Below are 24,714 nucleotides of genomic sequence, written 5' to 3'. Positions count from 1 at the left end.
AGCTCCAGCTCAAAGGATAATTTTTGTTTGTTTTCACTAGAATAAAGAAGATGTTTGCTTCATAGTCTTGAATAGAAAAGAAGGCTCAGGTCTGGGATTCAGTGTGGCAGGAGGGACAGATGTGGAGCCAAAATCAATCACGGTAAGTGACAAAGTCATTAGGCTCTCAGCAAAATCCCTCCTTAAGCAGCCTCAGAATGTGATCAGGGCACAAATTCCAATCAGCGGGTTCAGAGATTGCTGGGTTTCATTCCCAGCTACCAACATAAAAAGGGAGAAGTGGGAGAAGTAGTATGTAAGGTTTGCGTTGACAAAGACAAGCATTTTTAACACAGAGCTGACATGTGTAGGCCATTTTCAGTCCCTATAAACACAATTCGCTATAGCCTTATCATTTACCTAAATATTTTAAGCAGTAGAGAACATTAGAATCAACTGGCCAAACTTATGTTTGTTTATACAATTACTTCTTTCTCAAAAACAGTCACTGAAAATTTTACATCATTCAAAAGCCTTCGGGACCATCCAGAGGGTCACCTTCACCACACGAGCCCAGGCCTCGTTCATCTTCGTATTCCCGTTGCCTCCTGGATGCCAGGCCCATGTCAGACACTAACAAGAAGTTGAATTAAAAACAAAAAATGTGTGGAGACACTGGCATTGACATTTGTGATCCATCCCCCGCACTGAATGTTTCTTTATAAAGCGAGTGACTATATGATTTAGAAAAATTGCCCTTAGAAAGTTCCTTTACTACAAGACCCAGCACAGTGGCTCATGCCTGTAATCCCAGCACTTTGGGAGGTCGAGGCGGGTGGATCACCTGAAGTCAGGAGTTCGAGACCACCCTGGCCAACATGGTGAAACCCCGTCTCTACTAACAGTACAAAAATTAACCGGGCATAGTGGTGTGTGCCTGTAATCCCAACTACTCAGGAGGCTGAGGCAGGAGAATCACTTGAACCTGGGAGGCCGGGATTGCACTACTGTACTCCAGCCTGGGCGACAGAGCGAGACTCCCTCTAAAAAAATAAAGGTTACTTTACTACAGATATGCAGTTAGTTACTTTCTCCCTTTTACTGGAAATCATAAGTGGATCTGGGTTTTGTTCCTTTTCTTTTCCTCGTCCCAGGTCCACAGGGTGTTTTCTCAGGGGGCGGCTTCTCAGGAAGGGACTATGAACCGAGGGGATTTCCTTCTGTCAGTCAACGGCGCCTCATTGGCTGGCTTAGCCCACGGGAATGTCCTGAAGGTTCTGCACCAGGCACAGCTGCACAAAGATGCCCTTGTGGTCATCAAGAAAGGGATGGATCAGCCCAGGCCCTCTGCCCGGCAGGAGCCTCCCACAGCCAATGGGAAGGGTTTGCTGTCCAGAAAGACCATCCCCCTGGAGCCTGCCGTTGGTAAGATGATCATTTCAACAACCAGCAGGGTGTGAGCTACTGCAGAAAGACGAGATTCTGGTTGAACATGGAGGGAAGTAACAGCTAACTTCTAGATCTGAAAAATTAAATGTAGCGAAGTCTAGCGTGTTTGGATGCTTCTTACAAAAGCAATGTAACAAATAAATTAGAAAAAATTAGAAAATTAGAAAAATTCCCCCAGTAGTTCAGGCTATACTGTGGAAGATTTAAAACAACTGCATAACAGTTTCCCTAAGTGTCCTAAGAAGGAATCTCTTTTATATTCACACCCTCTTGTTAGGGCTGGTAAGGAAAACAGGAAACTACTGTGATGGGGCAATCAGCATTGAAGGAGAAATTCCAGAACTAAGATTTATCCTTGGGAAACAGCAAGGTTGTATTCTTTCCTGGTTTAGAATAACAGAAGGAAATGAGGGGGCAAGAGTGTTTTGTGTCTGAAAACAAACTGCAGCCTTAGTCACCCAAGAATAACTCACTGGAAGAGGTTTAGAAACAGATTTTCTATGTGCCATCCATATTCAGAGCCTCAGAACCACGTACAGCGTCTGTTTCTGCAGTGCGGGCTGTTTAATGCCCTGTTAAGTCTGGAGTGCCGTTCATCTTGGCATTCAGGGGTAACGTCTTTTTAGTCGAGAGAGCAAAGCAGAGGGTATGGGTTGGGCATTGCCTTCTGGGAGAGGCCTTTCGTTCCTTCTCCACATCTCTCCCTGATGAGGGTAGCTGGATTCCTTTCTACAACTTGGCTTTCTTGTGGGCCAGAGCTGTTTGTAGTCCTTGCGGAAAATGGCTCCGATTCCATTTAACAAATGAGAAACACTCCTTGTCCAGATGCCTCCGTGGTCATGTCCCCGGTCTTCCTTCTGTGTTATTTCACTTTCCCTCTTCCAGAGGGCTGAGGCCCTCCCCAGTGCAGAGAAGCACCTTGGTCATCAGATCTTGTCATGCTTGCCTTTGCCCCAGAACTGTCTTGACCGCTTGGTGGATTTTCAGTGGGATCCTTGTAAACTGTCAAAGGAAACCACTTCATCCTCACAGCTGCCAGTTTTTAAGCCTGGTGAACTCAGATCTGGATGGTCCTTCTGTCATTTATAATCACTCAGTATTCCTGCAGCAACTTCAGGGCCTCTGGCCTTGAAGCAGAGCCTGCAGAGCTCTCAAATGCTGCGCGCCTGGAGGGCTTAGCCTCGCTCAGTTGCCTGTTCTTTAGTCTCCCTAACCCAGGTCTACCTTGTCCTAAGCGGTTATTACTTACCATACACTGACAGCATCCTTCAGGCCCTGTGGAGTGGCCTTCTTTAAACCATGACTGTGGACTGGCCTTTATGTCCGAAGGAGACAGTGCTAGCTTGGCTTCACACCTAGTGACCACAGGAAGCAGGCAGTTTAGTCCATCTGTTGCGGTCCTTCCTCTGCCTCCCAATCAACTAAGTGTGCCTTTGCAGTCAACTCTGACGTCCTTGGCTGATAGGCAAGGGAGGAAAGTACAAGGAGGCAAGTTTACAATCCTGATTCCAACCCAGCCCACCTTCCCAAAACCAGCACAGAGCCGGCATCACCATGGAAACGCATCTCCTCACAGTGGAGCCAGATGCCAGTGGAGGCAACCCCAAATGTGTCTGTGAAGACAGCCATAGCCAGGGGCAGGGTTTCCCTTTGCAGGAGCAGGAGTGGCAGGAGCGGGGAGGCAGGAAGCTCTCTGGGTTCCTGGGGGCTTTGGAGCCCATTCTAACAGTCTCACATGAGGCTGGGCATTTTGGTGCTGCCAAGTCTTGGTACCAAAGGGTGATGTTCTGCTGCCGTTAGCAGCCAGGGTTGGCAGAAAATCAAATTTGGAGTCCCAGAGTGTGACTTCGGTCCTCACTGAGAAGTGCACAGCCGGTGTGGGGGGCTTAACAAGAGCACTTTGCCTTCTGGGGATTTCTGCTTGGGCATGAAAGCATTCGCCAATGCTTGCAGAAAACACAGAACAAAGGATGTAAGTAGAGCAGCAACATAGCCCAGGAGGGCAGCCCCAGAGTCGGGAGGCCAACAGTGCTACTGGGCTCAAGTGCTGTTATAAGTACCCCAGGGTAGATGGGACTTGAGGGTGCCAGAAGTGGGTGCCAGAAGTACATGGGGCTGGAGGCGATGCATCCGCGGGGACTTGGACAGATGGCATGATGAACAACTCTGTCATTTTTATCTTGATGCACGCTGCTGCTGCAGGGAGAAGTGTGGCTGTACACGATGCTCTGTGTGTTGAAGTGCTGAAGACCTCGGCTGGGCTGGGACTGAGTCTGGATGGGGGAAAATCATCTGTGACGGGAGATGGGCCCTTGGTCATTAAGAGAGTGTACAAAGGTAATGTCCTAGACAACTCAGTCAGCCTTCTCTCAGCTGTCATCTTTCCATGGATGTCTCAATGAAAAACATGCCTTCCATTTAGAAATGAGATTTGTTTTTAAAAATCTAAACTTTTTTTTGTTTAAAAATCTAAAATTTTTGTTTTTAATGCTTTGTGACATACAAGGTTTATTCTGTATGGACACGTATTAACTCGAGCCATCCACAAGGCAACCCTATTGGGTGGGTGTCATCATTATCCCCATTTTACAAAAGGAGAAACTGAGGCACCTAGGGTCACACAGCTGTAAGTGGCAGAACCACGCTCCAGCCCAGGCGGTCTGGCCCCAGAGCCTCTGTCCCTGACCCTTATACTGCAGCCATTCCTCACTCTGGGCCCCTGTCTCTGATGTGAACACACCACACTAAGTAACACCAGCAGACTTGCCAGTCAGGAGTACTTAATAGTGGCCAAGATCTCATTGACTTAAAATGCTAGACTTGTAAATGCTAGACTGCAAGAAAGTAATACAGTCCAAGCACAGCCTTTGTGGGAAAAAAAAGATGGAGGGTAGATATTATTGAAATGCTTGGTAAATATACATCTCTTCATCAACTTGAATAATTCATTTTTTGGTCTTGGGCAGTTTTTCAAACTCTTATATTAACAACTCATAATTGTACTAATAATACTAACAGTATAATTGTATGAACAATATCAATATGTAATTACACTTACAAGTAGATCAGAAACCCATTTAAAGTTACAGTATGTAACACAATAAGTAGGTCAGCAAGTAACAAGATCAATTCTTCTTAGCTAAGGATTGTTGTTTCTTTAAATGACCATCTAATTAATGTCCTTGAGCTATTTCTGCAATTGCATAGTAATCCCAAAGCCTCTCCCAACTCTTGACCTGTAGTGTTAATAGGAAAAAAAACTTTAAAAAAATTTATAGTTACGCTTAAAAAAACCTCTGTGGATCAAAAGTGGAAATGAAGCCTCTGTGGTAAGCAGGGCTGCATCCTTGGGGCCCAGAGAGGAAGCAGAGGATGACAAAGAAATGTGCACTGGAGGCTGGGGTCTCCACGCCCACCCAGGAGCAGGGGCTCAGCACCCCTGTGGGCAGGCGGAGCGAGGCATCTTGTGATGCAGAGGCCTGGGACCTGCTCTTTTGCCAGTGAACTGTGGTCACAACGGGTCTGCTTTACTCGAGTGGCAGCCAGGACAGGCTGCCTGCTCCCAGCCCCTGGAGCAAGCAGAAGACACACATAAATCAGGAGTCAGGTCTCTGTTACGTGTGAACCTGTGGTACCAGGGTAAAGAGAAAACCTCAGACTCCTTAAGTTAATTGTTCAAGTTGAAAGAGCAGCAGCAGGAGGAGAACCAGGCTCAGGCAAGCATGAGGCAACTCGGCTATAAGAGCCCTCTCAACAGAAAGCTCTCAGACGAAGGGTACAGGGCAACATCCATTGCCAGCAGACCCAAAAAACAGGACACCCCATTCATGACAGAGGCAGGAATGTCACCCATGAAACAAGACCAAGAGGGTATTCAGAAGAAGCAAGCAAATATGTTAAAAAAAAAAAAAATGCAGGCTGGGCGTGGTAGTGCATGCCTGTAGTCTCAGCTCCTTGGACTGCTTGAGACCCAGGAGTTCAATACCAGTCTGAACAGCAGAGCAAGACCCTACCTCTTTAAAAGTAAAAACTAAATGCAGATATACCCTCATTAGTGAAAATGGAGTTAAATATATCTTTAAATTAATGAATAAAAGTAAAAAGTAGACTAAATCCATGTGAAGATAGAATTTGTAAAAATAGAACAGAAGAAACCATCAAAAAATGCAGTATAGGGAAATAAAGAGATGATTACAAAAAGGTAATGAGAGAAAGAGTTCCAAAAGGAAAAAATTGAATGAGAGGAAATACTTGCAGAAATCATGACTAAGAATTTTCCAGAAGTGAAAAAATGACAGGACTATGCAGACAAAAACTCATCAAGGGAAAAACAGTCTGAATTTATTTAAAAAAAAAAAAAAAAAAAACCTTGTTAGCCAGAGTGGTGCACACCTGTGATCCCAGCTACTTGGGAGGCTGAGGCAGAAGGCTCGCTTGAGCCCTCGACTTGGAGGCTGCAGTGAACAGGATTGCACCATTGCATTCCAGCCTGGGTGACAGAGTAGGACCCTGTCTCCAAAAAAAAATTAAATTGAAACCTTGATATAATAAAGTTTCAGAATATAAAGAAGAAAATCTAAAAAGCCAAGAGAAAATTCTAGTTTGCTCTCTGTGTACAACAATCAGAATGGCCGCATGAATGCCTGGAGCCAGCAACACCTTCAGAGGACTGAGGGAAAATGTCCATCACCTGAAAACACAGCACCCAGCTAACCTGTCATTCAATAGGATAGCTAAAGTGGAGGTATTTTAAGACACTCCTGAGGGGAGCAGGAGTGGCCGCCTCCATGCTTGGTCACAGGACACGTCACCTCTGTAATCCAAGGGGACACAACCCAAAAAAGCATGTGAGCCTGCGAACCAAAGGACCGGGGCAGACACCAACTAAAGCAGCACATCAACTGGAGAGGCCAGCCTTGGGGACCCCACATTAGAAGAAGCCACAGGAGAGATGACATCCTGTCATCTGTCTCCATCTCTTATCTCTAGCTTTGCTCTGTCTCCAGCAAAGCAAAAATATGACGTCCTGGACAACTCAGCCTTTGTCTCTAGCATCTGGCCCCAAATCCGTGAAAACTGCTGTGGAAATGGATAGAGAAGAGAAGTGTCAGTCCCACAGGCTAGCGCTTTAGATGCTCTCATGTGCAAGCCCGTGGTTTTGTTCTTGGGGAAAGCCATTCAAGTATTTCTGAATATTATATGGCAGATCCCACCTTTGGAAACTAGTGAGTCTAAAGATTTCATTATCTGGCCGGGCACGGTGGCTCATGCCTGTAATCCCAGCACTTTGTGAGGCTATGGCAGGTGAATCACTTCAGGTCAGGAGTCATCTTCTTACCTTGTATTTCATACTTACAGAGTAATCTCATGAGTACAGTTTTTCTGTTCATTTTGTTTTCCTGTGTCTTTTAGCTCAAGCATTAGAAAATAATACAGCAATACTGATTTCTTGAGTAAGGCTATTACAGAACAAGCATTTGAATCATAAAGAAGTTTTTTTTGTTTTTCTTTTAAACAGAGTCTCGCTCTGTCACCCAGGTTGCAGTACAGTGCCACAATCTCTGCTCCCTGCAATCTCTGCCTCCCAGGTTCAAGTGAGTCTCGTGCCTCAGCCTCCTAAGCAGCTGGGATTACAGGCATGCACCACCACACCCAGCTAACTTTTTGTATTTTTAGCGGAGACAGGGTTTCACCATGTTGGCCAGGCTGGTCTCAAAGTCCTGGCCTCAAGTAATCCACCCGCCTCAGCCTCCCAAAGTGCTGTGATTTACAGGCATGAGCCACCGCTACCCTGCCTGAATAATAAAGGAACTAAATGTCAATATCTCTAAAGCTTTCTTTAAGGTCAGGGAGTTTATGAAAAAAATTAGAAAATAGTAATTTTTAAGCTCCTATATGAAGCTGCAGTGTACACTGTCACTAGTACAATTTTAAGCTGCTCCCAAAATGTTCCTCTTTCATCATTTTACCAAATAACTCAGCAATAAAGAAGCCAAGAAGTACAAAAATTAGAAATATTATTTGCCAATAATGACAAATTGTCTTCCTATATATTCTTTCTGATTGAAAAAAATCTAAGAAAATGTCAAGCCAATATAAATAGTTTGCAAAGAATGAATTCACAATTAACATGCAGAGATCAATAGAATTTTCTATGTATCAGTAATAACCATTATTTTTAAATATCATAGAAGAATTTCTTAAACATAAGAGAAAAACACATTTTAAAAACATACAGGGCCAAGGACGGTGGCTCATAGATCATGCCAGCACTCTGGGAGCCCGAGGTGGGTGGATCACCTAAGATAAGGAGTTAGAGACCAGCCTGGCCAACATGGTGAAACCCCGTCTCTACTAAAAACATAAAAGTTAGCTGGGCGTTGTGGCGCATGCCTTTAATCCCAGCTACTCAGGAGGCTGAGGCAGGGGAATCACTTGAACTCAAGAGGCAGAGGTTGCAGTGAGCTAGGACCACACAACTGCACTCCAGCCTGGGGTCAGAGAAGACTCTATCTAAAAAAAAAAAAAAAAAAAAAAAGAGGCCGGGCGCGGTGGCTCACGCCTGTAATCCCAGCACTTTGGGAGGCCGAGGCGGGCGGATCACAAGGTCAGGAGATCGAGACCATGGTGAAACCCCGTCTCTACTAAAAAATAGAAAAAAATTAGCCGGGCGCAGTGGCGGGCGCCTGTAGTCCCAGCTACTTGGGAGGCTGAGGCAGGAGAATGGCGTGAGCCCGGAAGGCGGAGCTTGCAGTGAGCTGAGATTGCGCCACTGCACTCCAGCCTGGGCGACAGAGCGAGACTCCGTCTCAAAAAAAAAAAAAAAAAAAAAAAAAGAAACATATAAAATGTTCGTTATATGGCAAAATTTGTAAGCATATTCAAAAGTAAGTTATTGTAAGATATTTGCAATATATTTAATAAACAAAGGTTGATATCCAGAATAGGCAGGGTACCGTGGCTCACACCTGTAATCCCAGCACTTTGGAGACCAAAGTGGGCAGATCACTTGAGCCCAGGAGTTCAAGACCAGTCTGGGCCACATGACGAGACTCCATCTCTACAAAAAATACAGAAATTACCCAGGTGTGGCGGCACGCACCTATAGTCCCAGCTACTCAGGAGGCTCAGGTGGGAGAATCATTTGAGCCCGGGAGGTCGAGGCTGCGGTGAGCCATGATTGTGCCACAGCACTCCAGCCTGGGGGACAGGGGAAGATCTTGTCTCCAAAAAAAAAAAGAAAATTCCAGAATATATGAAGAATTATATAATTCAGTAAGAAAAATACAAGAGAGAAAATTTGGGTAAAGAAAGCAACAGAAAATTGACAGAAGTTAAAACCTAGGCGGCCAAGAAACACAGGACGATGCTCAAACTTAAATGTATTGGATGAAAATTAGAAATATTATAAATCATTCTTTTAATCTATCAAGTTGGCCAAAAATAAAAAATCTCATACGATGATGTATTGGCAAGGATGTGGAGAAAGGAATGCAAGTATCTACTGGTTAATCTCTAAGGAAAATTTTAGCAGTGCTTACGAAAATGGAAGCTATGAAACCATTTAAATTTCTGTCTGTAGCAGAATGATAAAATATATTCATATAAAGGAAAGCTAAATAGCAGTTGAAAAAATAAATTACATCTCTATATATTAACTGGGACCAGCTCAAAAACAGTGTTGAATGAAAAAAAAGCCAAATGCAGATTGTGCACTGTGTGACACCAATTCATCATAAGCGTAAGGAATCTAAGAATGTGTTAAAAGCCATGCAAGACCTTTTTGGGTAAAAAGACATTTTAAAAAAATTTACGTGTAACTGGAGAGAGAGACATATCCTGCTCAAATCTGTTAAGATTCAGTTTGGCCTCATGTAATAGGAAATCCAAAATAGCAGTGGTTTAAACAAGAGAATTTATTTCTCTCTTGTGTAAAAAGTCCAAAAGCTGGCAAACCTCTTCTTTGTACAACACTGAAAGCTTCTTAAAGGAGCAGTCTCCAAGCTTTTTGGCACCAGGGACTGGTTTTGTGGAAGACAATTTTTCCACAGTGAAGGTTTGGGTGGGGGATGGTTTCGGGATGATTCAGGTGCATTACATTTATTGTGTACTTTATTTCTATTATCACATTTTAGTATATAATGAAATAATTATACAACTCACCATCATGTAGAATCTGTGGGAGCCCTGGGCTTGTTTTCTTGCAACTAGGCATCCCATCTGGGGGTGATGGGAGACACTGACAGATCATCAGGCATTAGATTATCATAAGGAACACGCAACCTAGATCCCTTGCATACGCAGTTCACAATAGGGTTCACGCTCACATGAGAATCTAATGCTGCTGCTGATCTCTCAGGAGGCAAGGCTCAGGTGGTAATGTGAGTGGCGGTGAGAGGCTGTAAAGACAGAGGAAGCTTCACTCACTCACCCACTGCTCACCTGCTGTGCAGCCCTCCTGCCACCACTCTGCGGCCCGAGGGTTGAGGACCCCTGTCCTAGACGACGACTTCATCTCATTCAGTCCTTCTAACAACCTAGTAAGATAACAAGACAGATATCATCACCATTTTGCAGATGAGAAACCTGAAGTTTAGAGAAATCTGTAACTTGGCTGAAGTCACAGATTGGAGACCAAACCCAGTCTGATTGCTCCTTCAGTGTGCGTCAGGCTGTTCTGGTTGCCTGGAACCTCCCATGTCCTGAGGCCCAAGTGAACACACAAAATTCTTTTGTTTCACATCACCAGAGGGCCTTATTGAATATGCTAGAATAGGACATTGGGTACTATGTTAACACAAACATAATTGGTTCTTTGGTCTTTCCAAAAATGTATCTCAAGAAAAGGAAGGACTGGGGACCAAATCATTCTCCTGGGGCCCACTACAGGGCTGATACTGGTGAGGTCTCTCTTCTAATGTAACTGCCTCTATCATTAACCACAGAAAATGTTTTTTGTCCTTGGGTGGATTTCTTCTAAGCTGTATTTTTATGACATAATATTTATTTCAATAATGACCTTCAGTAATTTAGGATGAAATCGATACATCTGCCCAGCCTTTTGAGTTCTAATCAAAATTTCTGAGAAAATTTTTATTTTCACACTTGGGAATTTTTCTTTCAATGCCATTTTTTCCCATAAGATGCCTCCATAGCTGGTATACCTTTAGAAGTCTATGTGTGAGAACAGAAATGGAGGGTTTACACCTGCATGTTCTCCAGAGCTCATACAAAGCTAGATAAAGCTATAATGTGAACATGCTAAACTCTGTAAGTAGTCCCCATGGTCACTAATGAGCACATAATCACTGATTCTCCAAACTTGCATGTGTCAGCCAGTATCTGTTAACAATTAGAAGCTGACAGCCTGGGCAACATGGCAAGTTCCCATCTCTACCAAAAATATAAAAAAATAGCTGGGCATGGTGGTGTATGCCTCTGGTCACAGCTGCTCTGAAGGCTGAGGTGAGAGGATCGCTTGAGCCCAGTGAGGCAGAGGCTGCAGTGAGCCAAAACTGTACCACTGCACTCCAGCCTGGGTGACAGAGTAAGGTCCTGTCTCAAAGGAAAAAAAAAAAAAAAGTTGACCCTGCTTTTCTGTGTTTACTGGCTGTATGGATTTCAGCTGTTGATTTCCTTTGCCCAACTTTATTTTGTGTTGTTCTTGTTGACTTGTAGTTCTTTAGTCTGGATATTAACCATTTGTTGATTAAATACATAGAAAATATCTTCCCCTTGTCAGTTCGTTATTTTTATCTTGCTTATGTTTAGGGGGCGGCGGGGGGAAGGGCTAGAATTGAATTGTTTTATGTAGACCTGTTTATTTTTATGGATATATGTTTTTTGTGTTCTAAGAAATATTTCTCTATTCAAGAATATATTATGTAGATATTTTTATCATTTAAAAGTTTTTAGTTTACTTAGGATTTTTGAATACTGTGAAACTGCCAAGCTATTATTCTGTTATTCTGTGTTTATTCTCGCAGGTGGTGCAGCTGAACAAGCTGGAATAATAGAAGCTGGAGATGAAATTCTTGCTATTAATGGGAAACCTCTGGTTGGGCTCATGCACTTTGATGCCTGGAATATTATGAAGTCTGTCCCAGAAGGACCTGTGCAGTTATTAATTAGAAAGCATAGAAATTCTTCATGAATTTTAAGAAACCAGAGTGACTTCTTTAAACCACAGTCGTCAAGACTGTGGTTTAGACACGCACTATAAAAATCTCCAAGCTTGTGCGTACACATGAAGCCTGACTTAACTGTATGTGCAACAGCAATGAAATTAACTCCAGAAGCCTTCTACCTGGATCACCCAGGCCGGGAGGGTTCCTTCGTTCCAGTGCCTGTCCCCTACCTTTATGTTGACTGATGGGGATACAAGATGTGACACACCCTTCTTTATTTGAAACACTTAGCTAGACCTTTGCTTCCTTCTTGCCAGCTCTCCCAACATACCCAATCCTGGTGATTAGGGAACTAAAAGTCTGAGGGGGACACAAATGTCACACCTGAGAGGACTATCATTTTATATGATTTTGTAAGTAAACGACAGAATGCTTTTAGGTACATTCAGTGGAAGGAGGAGCTGTAGGTCTGTATATGTTACCCTGAAAAGAGAATGAGACTTTAAAAAATGAATTATGACCTGTTAGGCCGAGCTCAGGAATTGTCCAAAAATGAAAAAGCAAAATAGAGTATTTTTTAGTGAGTGTAATGTATAATGTACGTATGCAGAGTTCAACTCAATAGGTTGTTGATCACCATGAAGTATTGATCATTTTCTATCTCAAAAGTGTAAGCCATAAGGCTGTTTTACAGAATAGCACTTCTGATAAACTGTATTAAATAGCCATGAGCTTCACTGCTTAGAGGGAGCAGAAAGGTCAACATCTAAAAGCACCTTACAACTAGTTTTTGAACCTGTCTTGATAAGTGCTTGAATTCAACACTGGTCAGTACCAAGAGCAGGCAAAAATATCACAGTCACTGGGTTTCCATTTCTGTATTTTATGCACTCCAACCATGAATTTAAACTAATCTTTAGAAATCAAGTATCTTTCTAAGTGTCCTTGGATTTATAGACAATATATTTCCAATCCAAATAGAGGAGCTTAATGGAATCCTTTTAGGAGACTGGTTGGTTTTTTTCCTCTTTCCCAACATGTTTAAGAAATGTAACATTCTAAGTAAGTATTGGATCTCTTTTCTTGACCTAGTATGACAACTGCAGTGACTTAAGTTTTTGCTGTTTTCGTTTTCCTGCTTTGCAACTTCCTCCTTTTGCCAAAAATGTTTTCCTACAGAAGACTGTCGTGACTCACGCTGCTGGGGAAACTCACTCTGGCCACTCCTCTGGCGGCATGAGCTGCTTCCCAGTAGCTGTTCCCATTGGATATTCCGTTCGTCGTCACATAGTTGGCTGTTCTCTCCTCATACTGTACCTTATTTTCTTAGGTAAACTCCAAATCCTCATCGGGTCATAAAGAGGAGGAGAAACAGGGTGAGTCAAGGTAAAGGAGCAGAAATGTAGTTATAAGCCCAGTCTTCAGTGGCACAAACCAACCCGTTGAGTCCTGAGAATATGAGTGGAGAGTGCATTTGCCATACCTGTGTGCATGACACTAAGATTTTACGTTGGAGATACTTCTTTAAATAACCTACAGCTTGGGTCTATGGCTATGACCCCCAGATTCATGCAGGGGCTTTAGCCATCAGCTTTGTACATCATTTTTCTGAATGACCAATCCCACTTAAACATCTTCGAAGTCGGCCTAGAGAGGTCCTTCACGTGAGAGAGAAATAGCTGGCTTGAGTCCAGATTTCTCATCAACCGGCAATACAAAGGAAAATATAGTACAGGAGTTAGTTAGAAAGGTCTTATTGATTTTACTTCTACTTTTCACTACAGTTACAGGTAGGATACTGTAGGAAGTCAGTGCAAGGTGCATGCTTGATTGTTTTTTCAGTCTCTGGGGTCAGTTTTGTGGTTTCTGCTTTCTTGCCTAAATGAAAGACTGTTTCAAGTCAACACTGAAAACTGCTTTTTGCCTCCACTGTTACAGCTGTGCCTAATAATAAGAAACGCACAGCCCTACGTGAACAGACAGGAAGTTCTTGTGCAATGTGGAGCAAATGCAATGGTCTCCTTCCGCAAGTCCTTAAGCCTCATATCTGGAATATAAGGGTAGACCTCTGGCTTACCACATACACTATGCTAAAGTCATCAGCCACTGCTACTACATCTTGCCAGAAGGTTTCCCTCGCCGACAGTTGAAATTTAAGGGAAGAAGCAAAAGCTAAACTGTCTTTGACCCTAAGATAGAAAGCTGTTTATTTGTCTTCAGTGTTCAAGGCATGACTAGTATTTCTAATTAGCCTAATAAATTCCCACACTTCCTGAAGTGAACACTAATGGTATTGTCCTACTAAAACTGTCATTGTTTCTTTTTTTTTTAACTGGTCAGTCATTCACAATAAGCTATGAGGGTAAATATGTGTTATAACAAGTAAATCGTAGTTGCAAGAATATACCATGAAGATTAAAGTAGGCTGGGTTCCACTTCCATCTTCCCACACACATCTCATTGAGTTTGATGGTTGACTTAACTGGCACCATAACTTTGTATGATATTATACATTATCCTTTATTTATGTAAAGTAAAATGCCTTATATATTAAAGAGTAAGTGCAATAATATGAAATAGCCTGTACATTTTAAAAATGTTGTCACCAAGTTATATAAATCCACATCTCTGTAAACAACCTTTTTTAAGTAATTTTAAAAAAAATAAACACTCTGCTTACTACTTGATTTTTTTTTTCTATTTTGGCTGTTATAGAGTAATATTGAGATAAGAAATGTTTACTGTCACCTCAATGAGTCAGCAGTACAAAGGCAACAGAACTCAAATTAGCCACCCTTTTCCAGGCCACACTCACAATCTTGACACAATCCAAACCTTTTCCACCTCTAAATCTTGAACATCCTACTCTTTTACCACACGCTCCTGGCCTCCTCGTCACTTCCTCCCGCATCTTCACTTCCAACAAGCCCTTGACAGTTTTCTCCCTATCAGAACTCCACCCTTCCATTCCCTTCTCAGACTAGAACCCTAGCGTAGCACAGCAAACTCTGCCCAGCCCACAGGCTTAGATCCCTTGCCCCACTGTTCTGTCTTACCAGGCGATCCTGGACCCTTCCAAATAGCCAGCATCTTGGTTCCTATAACCTTTATTCCTAGAGAAAAATCCCACAGCTAGACAATGCTGCTGCTGTAAATTCACGGTTTCCAGCCTTAACTGGACCCTTGCTGCCACTCAGCACTTGCTTCCTTGTCAGTTGTTTCTCTCACTTTCCACAATAATCTTTTTCTCAAAAACCCTACCCAATCCCCTTCTGCCTCCTACTTGGATGATCTGGGATCCTACCTCACAGAGCTAAATAAAAAGCATCTACTTTATTTAGGTGCCCTAGATGGAGATACCAACTTACAGTAGCCCAAGGAAAAAGGCAAGATGGTCTCTTGCAGAAATCTCAGAACAGGACCCAGCATGTGACCTGGCCTCAGACGGGAGGAACTCTGCTTCACCCAGCACCCTCCCCACTTCAGGTCTGTTTCTGCTGGTCACGGCATCCTAATCCCCAGTCCTTACCAGTTTCTTTACCTAGACATCTATGGAAGCCATTTGCCATCATTTTGGCCCCATTCAATACCAGAGTTTCTCTGGACATACAAGCTGTTGCCTGCCTGATTTTCTGTATACATCCCAAAACTGAAATTCTGATTGGTTCCCTGCCCCTACTTGGGTAGAGCTTTTTCCTAGGAGACAGAGGGCTTGTTTGCATAACTCCCCTCCTCAAAACCCAATGAAATGAACAAATACAGAGGGAAACTCTAGCAGTTTTAAAATGGAAATAGCCACCAACCCATTATATGAAATGGAAGAGTACATATCATGTATAAGATCTAAAACCAGGTCAGGCATGCTGTCTCACTCCTGTAATCCCAGCACTTTGGGAGGCCAAGGCAAGCAGATCACTTGAGGTCAGGAGTTTTGAGACCAGACGGGCCAACATGGTGAAACCCCATCTATACTAAAAATGCAAAAACCTTAGCCGGGCATGGTGGCATGTGCCTGCAATCCCAGCTACTCAGGAGGCTGAGGCAGGAGAATGGGCCACTGCACTCCAGCCTGGGCGACAGAGCGAGACTCCATTTCCAAAAAAAAAAAAAAAAAAAGAAAAATCTTAACGCCAAACAGAAGGGGAACAATGAAATGGAATACAATTCTCTCTGACTGAGAGAGCATACGTGGCATGAAAGAGAGTTCTGAAGACCACCACCAAAATCCTTAACTTGGCGAAAGGGGACTACTGAAGTTGAGCCCTTTAAGAAGCAGGCTGAAGGCCGGGTGCGGTGGCTCACGCCTGTAATACCAGCACTTCGGGAAGCCGAGGAGAGTGGATCACCTGTGGTCAGGAGTTCAAGACCAGCCTGGCCAACATCTCTACCAAAAATACAAAAATTAGCTGGGCATGGGTGGCACACACCTGTAATCCCAGCTACTCGGGAGGCTGAGGTAGGAGAATTGCTTGAACCCAGTAGGTGGAGGTTGCAGTGAGCCGAGATCACGCCGCTGCACTCCAGCCTGGGTGGCAGAGTGAGACTCTGTCTCAAAAAAAAAAAAAAAAAAAAAGGCAGGCTGAAACTGGAGTCATCTTCATGCCTCAGAATGTTGGGAAGATGAGATTGAAGAAGAGGAATCATTTTCATTTTCCCAGACACCTGGCGGTCAGTCTAAGCAGGCCAGAGGAGTAACAGGCGAGGAAGTAGCCTCACTAATTCCTAGGAGACAGAGTGCTTGTTTGCATAATTCCCTTCCTTGAAACCCAATGAAATGAACAAATAGAGAAACTCTAGTAGTTTTAAAATGGAAGTAGCCACAAACCCATTATATGAAATGGAAAACTACATACCATGTAGAAGATCTAAAACCAGGCTGGGCGCAGTGGTTCACTCCTGTAATCCCAACACTTTGGGAGCCCAAGGCAGGCGGATCACTTGAGGTCAGGAGTGGCAGGCCAGATTTGAGGGGAGCCCCCACCAAATAGGACCCTGCAATTAATAACTGATTCAGAAAGAGATTAGCTGCCCCAGCTCACCCTCACCCTATAAATGCCATGGCCACTATCACTCCACACATCCTCCTGATCCCTTCAAAACAGCTGAGTATCTCAAAGACTAAAATCAGCTAGTCCTCAACTTCCTTCTCTTGTCCTAAGAGACTATTTGAACAATGCTTAAACACAGAGAGCAATAAGGGATCCACTACTGACCAATCTTGGGCAAATGGCAAGCTTAGTAAAATTCACTTACCCCCACTAAACAATCAAATTCAGCAAGGGTCCTACTTATGAATTCAGAACTGGTGAAGAGAAGGGAGGAGAAGACAGGGAGTGAAACACAATTACGCAAAAGGCAGATAAAAACTATAATTTGGAGGCCGGATGCGGTGGCTCATGCCTGTAATCCCAGCACTTTGGGAGGTCAAGGTGGGCAAATCACGAGGTCAAGAAATCAAGACCATCCTGGCCAACATAGTGAAACCCCATCTCTACTATAAATACAAAATTAGCTGGGCATGGTGGCACGCGCCTGTAGTCCCAGCTACTCAGGAGGCTGAGGCAGGAGAATCACTTGAACCCGGAAGGCAGAGCTTGCAGTGAGCTGAGATCACGCCACTACACTCCAGCCTGGTAACAGAGCGAGCCTCCGTCTCAAAAAAAAAAAAAAAGTAAATACATAATTTGAAATATGACTCGGGAAAAGAAAATTCTAAATACAAACTGTTTTGTATTCTCAATATACTTAAGTAAATGTAGCTTCTAAGAAGCACAAGATCAAAAAAGCAATAAGAAAACTTGAGATTAATATAGATCTAGTAGAACTAAAACTAAAGCAATCACCTTACCAAACCAAAGCCACATTAGAAGCAACAAGTCAAATTACATTGTAGACATCTAAGTGACATTGAAGATGAACTTGAAAAATCCTGATTAAATGTTAGCTAATAGAATTCTACAGTACATTACAGAAAACATGCACAACTGATGTTAATTCCAGGAAAATGTGAACAGTTTGAAATTAAGAATCTATAGATGTAGTACATTACATTAACAGGACAAAAGAGAAAAAGAATCATCATGAAAGATGGCCACAGGCTGGGTGCAGTGGCTCACACCTGTAATCTCAGTACTTTGAGAGGCCGAGGAGGGTGGATCACCTGAGGTCAGGAGTTTGAGACCAGCCTGGCCAACAGGGTGAAACTCCATCTCTACTAAAAATACAAAAATCAGCAGGGCATGGTGGCAGGCAGCTATAATCCCAGCTACTCAGGAGGCTAAGGCAGGAGAATCGCTTGAACCCGGGAGGTGGAGGTTGCAGTGAGCTGAAATTGTGCCAACTGCATTCCAGCCTGGGTGACTAGTGAAACTCCGTCTGAATGAATGAATGATGTCAACAGACACGTTAAAGCCTGCATCATGCTCTAATGGAGGAACTTCAGAAACATTCCCATTCATCAGGAATACACATGCGCAGGATGCTCAGAAGTATGATCGTTGAAAAGCAATATTCTAAGGGCTGGGCGCAGTGGCTCACGCCTGTAATCCCAGCACAAGGTCAAGAGATCGAGACCATCCTGGCTAACACGGTGAAACCCCATCTCCACTAAAAATACAAAAAATTAGCCGGGCATGGTGGCGGGCGCCTGTAGGCCCAGCTACTCAGAAGGCTGAGGCAGGAGAATGGCGTGAACCCAGGAGGCAGAGCTTGCAGTGAGCCGAGATCACACCACTGCACTCCAGCCTGGGCGACAGAGCTAGACTCCATCTCAAAAAAAAAAAAGAAGAAGAGGCCGGGCACGGTGGCTCAAGCCTGTAATCCCAGCACTTTGGGAGGCCGAGACAGGCGGATCACGAGGTCAGGAGATCCAGACCATCCTGGCTAATACGGTGAAACCCCGTCTCTACTAAAAAATACAAAAAAACTAGCCGGGCAAGGTGGCGGGCGCCTGTAGTCCCAGCTACTCAGGAGGCTGAGGCAGGAGAATGCCGTAAACCCGGGAGGCGGAGCTTGCAGTGAGCTGAGATCCGGCCACTGCACTCCAGCCTGGGCGACAGAGCAAGACTCCGTCTCAAAAAAAAAAAAAAAAAAAAAAGAAGAAGAAGAAAAAAAAAAGAAAAGCAGTGTTCTGGAGGTGTAAGCCAATACAATTAGGTAAAATTTTATTTATTTTTTGTAGAGACAGGGCCTCTCTATGCTGCTGGTCTTGAACTCCTCTCAAGTGATCTTCCCACCTCAGCCTCCCAAAGTGCTGGGATTACAGGTGTGAGCCATTGTTATGTAAAATTCTAAAAAACAGCTATAAATAACAAAAGCAAAAAGTATTATGATTTGCACATGACAAAACTTGGGTACACATAAACACAAAAGTTCCAATTGAAAATCTATTAAAATAGAATTCAGTATGGTGGCTACAAAAATTAACATTCACCAAAACAACAGCCTTTTTTTTTTTTTTTTTTTTTTTTTGAGATGGAGTCTCACTCTGTTGCCCAGGCTGGAGTGCAGTGGCCCCATCTCAGCTCACTGCAAGCTCCACCTCCCAGGTTCACACCACTCTCCTGCCTCAGCCTCCCGAGTAGCTGGGACTACAGGTGCCTGCCACCACACCCAGCAAATTTTTTGTATTTTTAGTAGAGACGGGGTTTCACCGTGTTAGCCAGGATGGTGTTGATCTCCTGACCTCGTGATCTGCCCACCTCGGCCTCCCAAAGTGCTGGGATTACAGGCGTGAGCCACCGCGCCTAGCCAACAACAGCTTTTCTATAAATAATAACCAGTTAGAATATACCATGGGAGAAATACTCTATTATGAATGCCAGCAACTGAAAATATAAATTTATTCGTAGCAAGAACTGGCAAGACCTAAAAATATTACAAAACTCTATTAAGGGACATAAGAGATAACTAAAAAAAGGGGGGTAAATATATGTATAGCTTCTTGGACAGGATGACTCAATACTATAAAGATCTCAATTCTCCCCAAACTAATTTATAAATATAAGTCCAATCATAATCTCAAATTTTTTAACCTGACAAATTTATCCTGAAGTCCATCTGGTGGGATAAACACGTAAAAACAGCCAGAAGAAATTTGAAAAGGCAGAGTAAGAAGGGAACTGGTATTAAAATTATCAGAAATATTATCAGATATTATTTGAAATTATCAGAAATATCAAATATTATCAGATAATATCTGATAATATCAAATATTATCAGAAATCTGTAATAATTAAAATGGTGGCTCCTCTACTATAGAACTAGACAGGCAAACCACTAGAACACAGACCCAAATACACAGTAATTCCAAATTCAACAAAAAAGGGACATTTTAAATCAGCAGCAACAAAACAAAAACAAAACACCATGCACACACACACCGGTTATTCAATATATTCAAAAACTGGTGTTGAGAAAATTGGCTAGGTATTTTGGAGAGAGGAAAAAGCTAGTCCATTTGCAACAAAATCCCTGACATCAAAATAAAATTCCAGAAGGGTCAAAGATTTAAAAGCAAGAAAGGAAACAAAAACAAAAACAATCCCCAAAAACCTAAATATATTGCTTTAATCATGAAGTGAATAAGCTCTACTAGGTATGAAGCTAAATTCAGAATCTACGAAGCCACAGACTCACAAAATTGTGACTATATACAAACTATACTATTATATTCATGCTCTTTTAGCATGCTCTTTTAAACCATGGCTTGTTGGGAAAATAGATGATTCCAGATACGGGGTAGGAAATATACAAAATGAACCTGAAACATCTTGCCATACCAGGAAGTTATCAAAGACTACTAAAACCATCAAAAGGACTCCAGATCCTTGAAGAGAGTTCCGCTGGTCAAAGATAGGACATTTTGAGCATTATTAGGGCTAATAACTGTAGTAGATCAAAACACATAAAAGAATGATTATTCTATTATACTAAGTGAAATAAGGCATAAAAAAGACAAATATTGTATGATCTCGCTTATATGTGTAATCTAAAAAAGCCAATCTCATAGAAAAAGAGTAGAAAAATGGTTACCAGAAACTGAGGGGAAGGGGAGAGATAGGGAAACAAATATTGTTCAAAGGATACAAAGTCTCAGACTGGAGGAATCAAGTTTTGTGATCTATTGCATTGCATGGTGACAACAGTTAATAATAATGTATTGTGTGTTTCAAAATTGCTAAAAAGGACTATTTTTAGTATTCTTACCACAAAAAAATAAGTTGGTAAGGTGATGGTTATTTTAATAAGCTTGACTGAATCTCCAATGTGTACAAAGACTAAAACATTACATTATAACCATAAATATACATAATTATTATTTATCAATTTAAACAGAATGTGTTTCCATAAGTTAATAATACTTTAAAAATTATTTTTGGCAGATGCCAGGGAACCAGCTGTATTTTGAAAATAGGTAAATAAACTGTAAGAATTATTCTACCTTCCCTCTATGAATTATAGTAAAATGTAATGCAGACATCTCTTTATAGAAATATTCTAGCTAATAAATAATAATAATTAAAATATCGCTTTGCAACCCCAATAAATCACAGGATCTAAGAATTGAACAGCAAGGCTGCTAACCTCACAAAAGGAGAATATGAGACACTGCCTCCTGGTGGAAGCATACACCACCACTGATTAAACAGTGTTGCCTACACAAACAAAGCTGAATCTAAGCCCCTACAGCCAATTACCAATTCTTGGGAAATGCAGTGTATAAGTCAAAGAAACACCTTAAATCACACCATATGGAAACCATCAACAAAATCCAAACTTTATAAAAATCTACAGTAGACAAATGATCCAATTTCATCAACAAATATTTTGCAAAGGGAAAACAAGAGCAAGATAGGGGGAAGAACCTACAGATTCAAAAAAAACTTAAAAGACATATCAAATGAAACAAAACAATACAATTAAAGATGCACACTGGGTCAGGACAGTACTTACTCTTACGAAGACTGTAATTGGGAGAAAGACTTGAACAGCTTCTGGGTATGGCTGGCAAGGTTCTATCTCCTGACCTGGGTAATGGCTGTAAACATGTGTGCTTTAATTAATTAATGTAAACATTTGTTTATGAGATTTTCCATTTATATTTTAATCATACTTTTAATGAAATGCTTATATACATATATATTCTTAACCTACACATTTGACTTTCCATTTTTAAATCTGATCATACCCTCCCAAAGTTAATATATATCAAATCTGACCACCAGACATCTCTCTTTAGAAGAAGGATCTCCACAAATTGCATGCTCAAGCACTGCACCTTACACTTTTCTGAATGTTAAAGAAAGCAAAAGCAAAACTTACCATTTGCCAGCTCCAAAGACTGGGAAAACCAACTGCATCATAGATACAGGCTTAAGTCCTCGTGAATTAATACATAAAAAGATTAATGTCCTTTAGAAAAATGAATAAAGAACACGAACGGGTAATTCACAGAAAAAATACAAATTACCAAAAGGGAGTAAATGATAACCCCTCAATAATTAAAACAGACTACGAGTGATGATACCCTCCACAGAGGGGTCCCCAATCCCCACGCCATGGACCAGTAACGGTGGCCTGGTAAGAACCAAGCCACACAGCAGAAGGTGAGCAGCAGGCAAGCGAGCATTACCACCTGAGCTCCACCTTCTGTCAGATCAGCGGCCACATTAGATTCTCATAGGAACTCAAACCCTATTTTGCACCAAATCTAACTAATGTTTGATGACTGAGGTGGAGCAGTTTCATCCTGAAACCACCTCGACCCCCTGGTCTGTGGAAAAATTGCCACAAAACTGGTCCCTGGTGCCAAAAAGGTTGGGGACCACTGCTCTACAGTATTGGCTAAGGTATAGGAAAACCAGCATTCACCTTATTGTCAAGAGCTTAAGTTACCATAAATCTTAGAAATCAATTTGGCTATTTATCTTTTATATTTTCAAGGTATATTATTTGAGCAAATCCATTTCTCTTAAATGCTTCTACAGAAATGAGAAATAAAGACATAAAAAAGTAGCTACAATACTTTTTTTGGAGAATCATCTAAATGTCCATTAATGGGAGATTTAACTAAGTATGCTACAATACTTTTTTATGAGAATCATCTAAATGTCCATTAATGGAAGATTTAACTAAGCTATACAACACCACCCTTCAAAAGAATGATGTGTACTTACCCTGAAATCTCTCCACAACGTAAGCACAAAAAGTAAAATGCACATCAGTGTATAATGATACTAATGGGAACCATACTACACCAACTGTTCTATCAGGAGTAAATATCTGTATAATTCTAACATTGGGCTAAGAAAGTATGAACACTAGTTTAACCAAACCATGTGTCCATACCCCTTTGAAGGAGAGCCTGCAAGGTCATGAACATTAATACCACCACTTTACTGATGCTGTTACAGAATGTATGACATTTGTGCAGAATTTACAACAGTCAAGCATGTCATCCTGGGACCCAATGGGATGAGAGGAATTGGAGCTATGTCAGTTTGTCGGTCATCTTAATCTGGACAAAAGTGAAATGGAGCAGTATTATCTCACAATATATAAGTTAATAAAAGAGAGGCCACAGAGTTGGAAAGTAAACTTCATAAATACCTCACATAAACTTGCGACTGCTGGGTGGGAGTAGCCAGGCCTGGCAGCCATGGACCCTTGACAGTATCAGGCTGGGTGTCACTACTTACTGGTCCCATGTGCCACTGAACCAATCAGGCCCTAGCCCCTTTTTCTTTCTTTTGGGAGATGACCAAATTCAAGGGTTTACTACACTCAGAGTATTGTACTTATCTGTTCACGAACAGTAAGAAGGGTTGAGTGGTGGAACGAGTCAGAGATCATTGATCGACCTTGCTTCAGGAGGCCAGGGACTTTCCTGGTGATTAGACAATTCTGCTTTCTTTTGAGAATATACACAATTAGTCAATTTTTTCATCCCCAAAAGATAATTTATGTAAGTTATACTACGATATTAGAATAGAGATGTTCTTTAATCTTTTTATTTTGCAACACCATGAGAGTATTTTGCATGCCTGTTCTGTCTCTGTTAGGGAAAGGAAGCCCCCTCCCAGTGCCCATGTTAAGAAAGGAACAATTGTAGCTGAATGCCATCACTGTTCTTCAATCACCTTAGGATTAAAAGCTCGAACAGTTAGTAGATAATGTGACAATGAGCAAATTCTCCTCTCTGAGCTTGTTCTTCACAAAGTGAAGATAGTAATTGGAATTTGGGGAGGTCAAAATGAGATATAAAATAGCATGCGCTTATTAAGCTTCTGTTAGCACACTGTGCCAACCAGGTTATTTTAAGGAACACTCAATTACAAAACATATGAAGCCATCGAAAAAGAAACAGCAACTACTAATCTCTGCACAGTAGATATCTACGTAAAGGCTTTTAATCGAACTGGCATAAACCCATGGAAGTACTGCTCTTAACACAGACAGTATTTATTTCCAGGGAGTCGCATCATTCCTGCTTTCAAGAGGACTGAAAGCAACAATATTCCACAGGACAAAGAGTTCTTGATAACACCACTACCACCACCCCCAGATTTTACTACACTTCCTCTCCTCTGGATATGGAAACATACTGAAGTTGGGGCCACACACAGGTAAAGCTAAGTGTGTACTCTGGTCTAGAACAAACACTGACAGAAGTTCAGGCGAGGCCCTTTTCCCCCTTGCTTGGGAATACTGATGCTGCTGATGAAGTAAATACCTCAGAAATCTATTACCTCAGCTCTAACATTGTCTCAAGTGAAAAACAGGAACTTTTCACTCGATAAGAAATTCCAGCCGGGCGCGGTGGCTCAAGCCTGTAATCCCAGCACTTTGGGAGGCCGAGACGGGCGGATCACGAGGTCAGGAGATCGAGACCATCCTGGCTAACACGGTGAAACCCCGTCTCTACTAAAAAGTACAAAAAACTAGTGGGGCGAGGTGGTGGGCGCCTATAGTCCCAGCTACTCGGGAGGCTGAGGCAGGAGAATGGCTTAAACCCGGGAGGCGGAGCTTGCAGTGAGCTGAGATCCAGCCACTGCACTCCAGCCTGGGCGACAGAGCCAGACTCCGTCTCAAAAAAAAAAAAAAAGAAATTCCAGTAAACTGGTATCAGTTTCCCAATATCTACTTTATGGGAAGAAAC

The 24,714-nt window shown here is 42.2% G+C and overlaps 1 protein-coding gene across 4 annotated transcripts in view; it reads left to right on the top strand.

Annotated features, from left to right (window-relative positions):
- The window catches only part of PDZD2 (PDZ domain containing 2), a 472,427-nt gene extending 460,710 nt beyond the window's left edge, over positions 1–11,717 (top strand). For all 4 annotated transcript variants that reach the window (XM_037990734.2, XM_007961284.3, XM_007961289.3 and 1 more), the window contains 4 exons: positions 41–142; positions 1,134–1,404; positions 3,631–3,765; positions 11,415–11,717. In XM_037990734.2, coding sequence (XP_037846662.2) covers positions 41–142; positions 1,134–1,404; positions 3,631–3,765; positions 11,415–11,581 — 675 coding nt within the window. In that variant the 3' untranslated portion in view covers positions 11,582–11,717. The remainder of the gene's footprint in view (positions 1–40; positions 143–1,133; positions 1,405–3,630; positions 3,766–11,414) is intronic.
- The last annotated feature ends 12,997 nt before the right edge of the window (positions 11,718–24,714 follow it).

The sequence above is a fragment of the Chlorocebus sabaeus genome, chromosome 4, assembly GCF_047675955.1.
Source record: "Chlorocebus sabaeus isolate Y175 chromosome 4, mChlSab1.0.hap1, whole genome shotgun sequence".
In the NCBI taxonomy this organism is placed as follows: Eukaryota; Metazoa; Chordata; class Mammalia; order Primates; family Cercopithecidae; genus Chlorocebus; species Chlorocebus sabaeus.
This window is presented reverse-complemented; position numbering and strand designations above follow the sequence as displayed.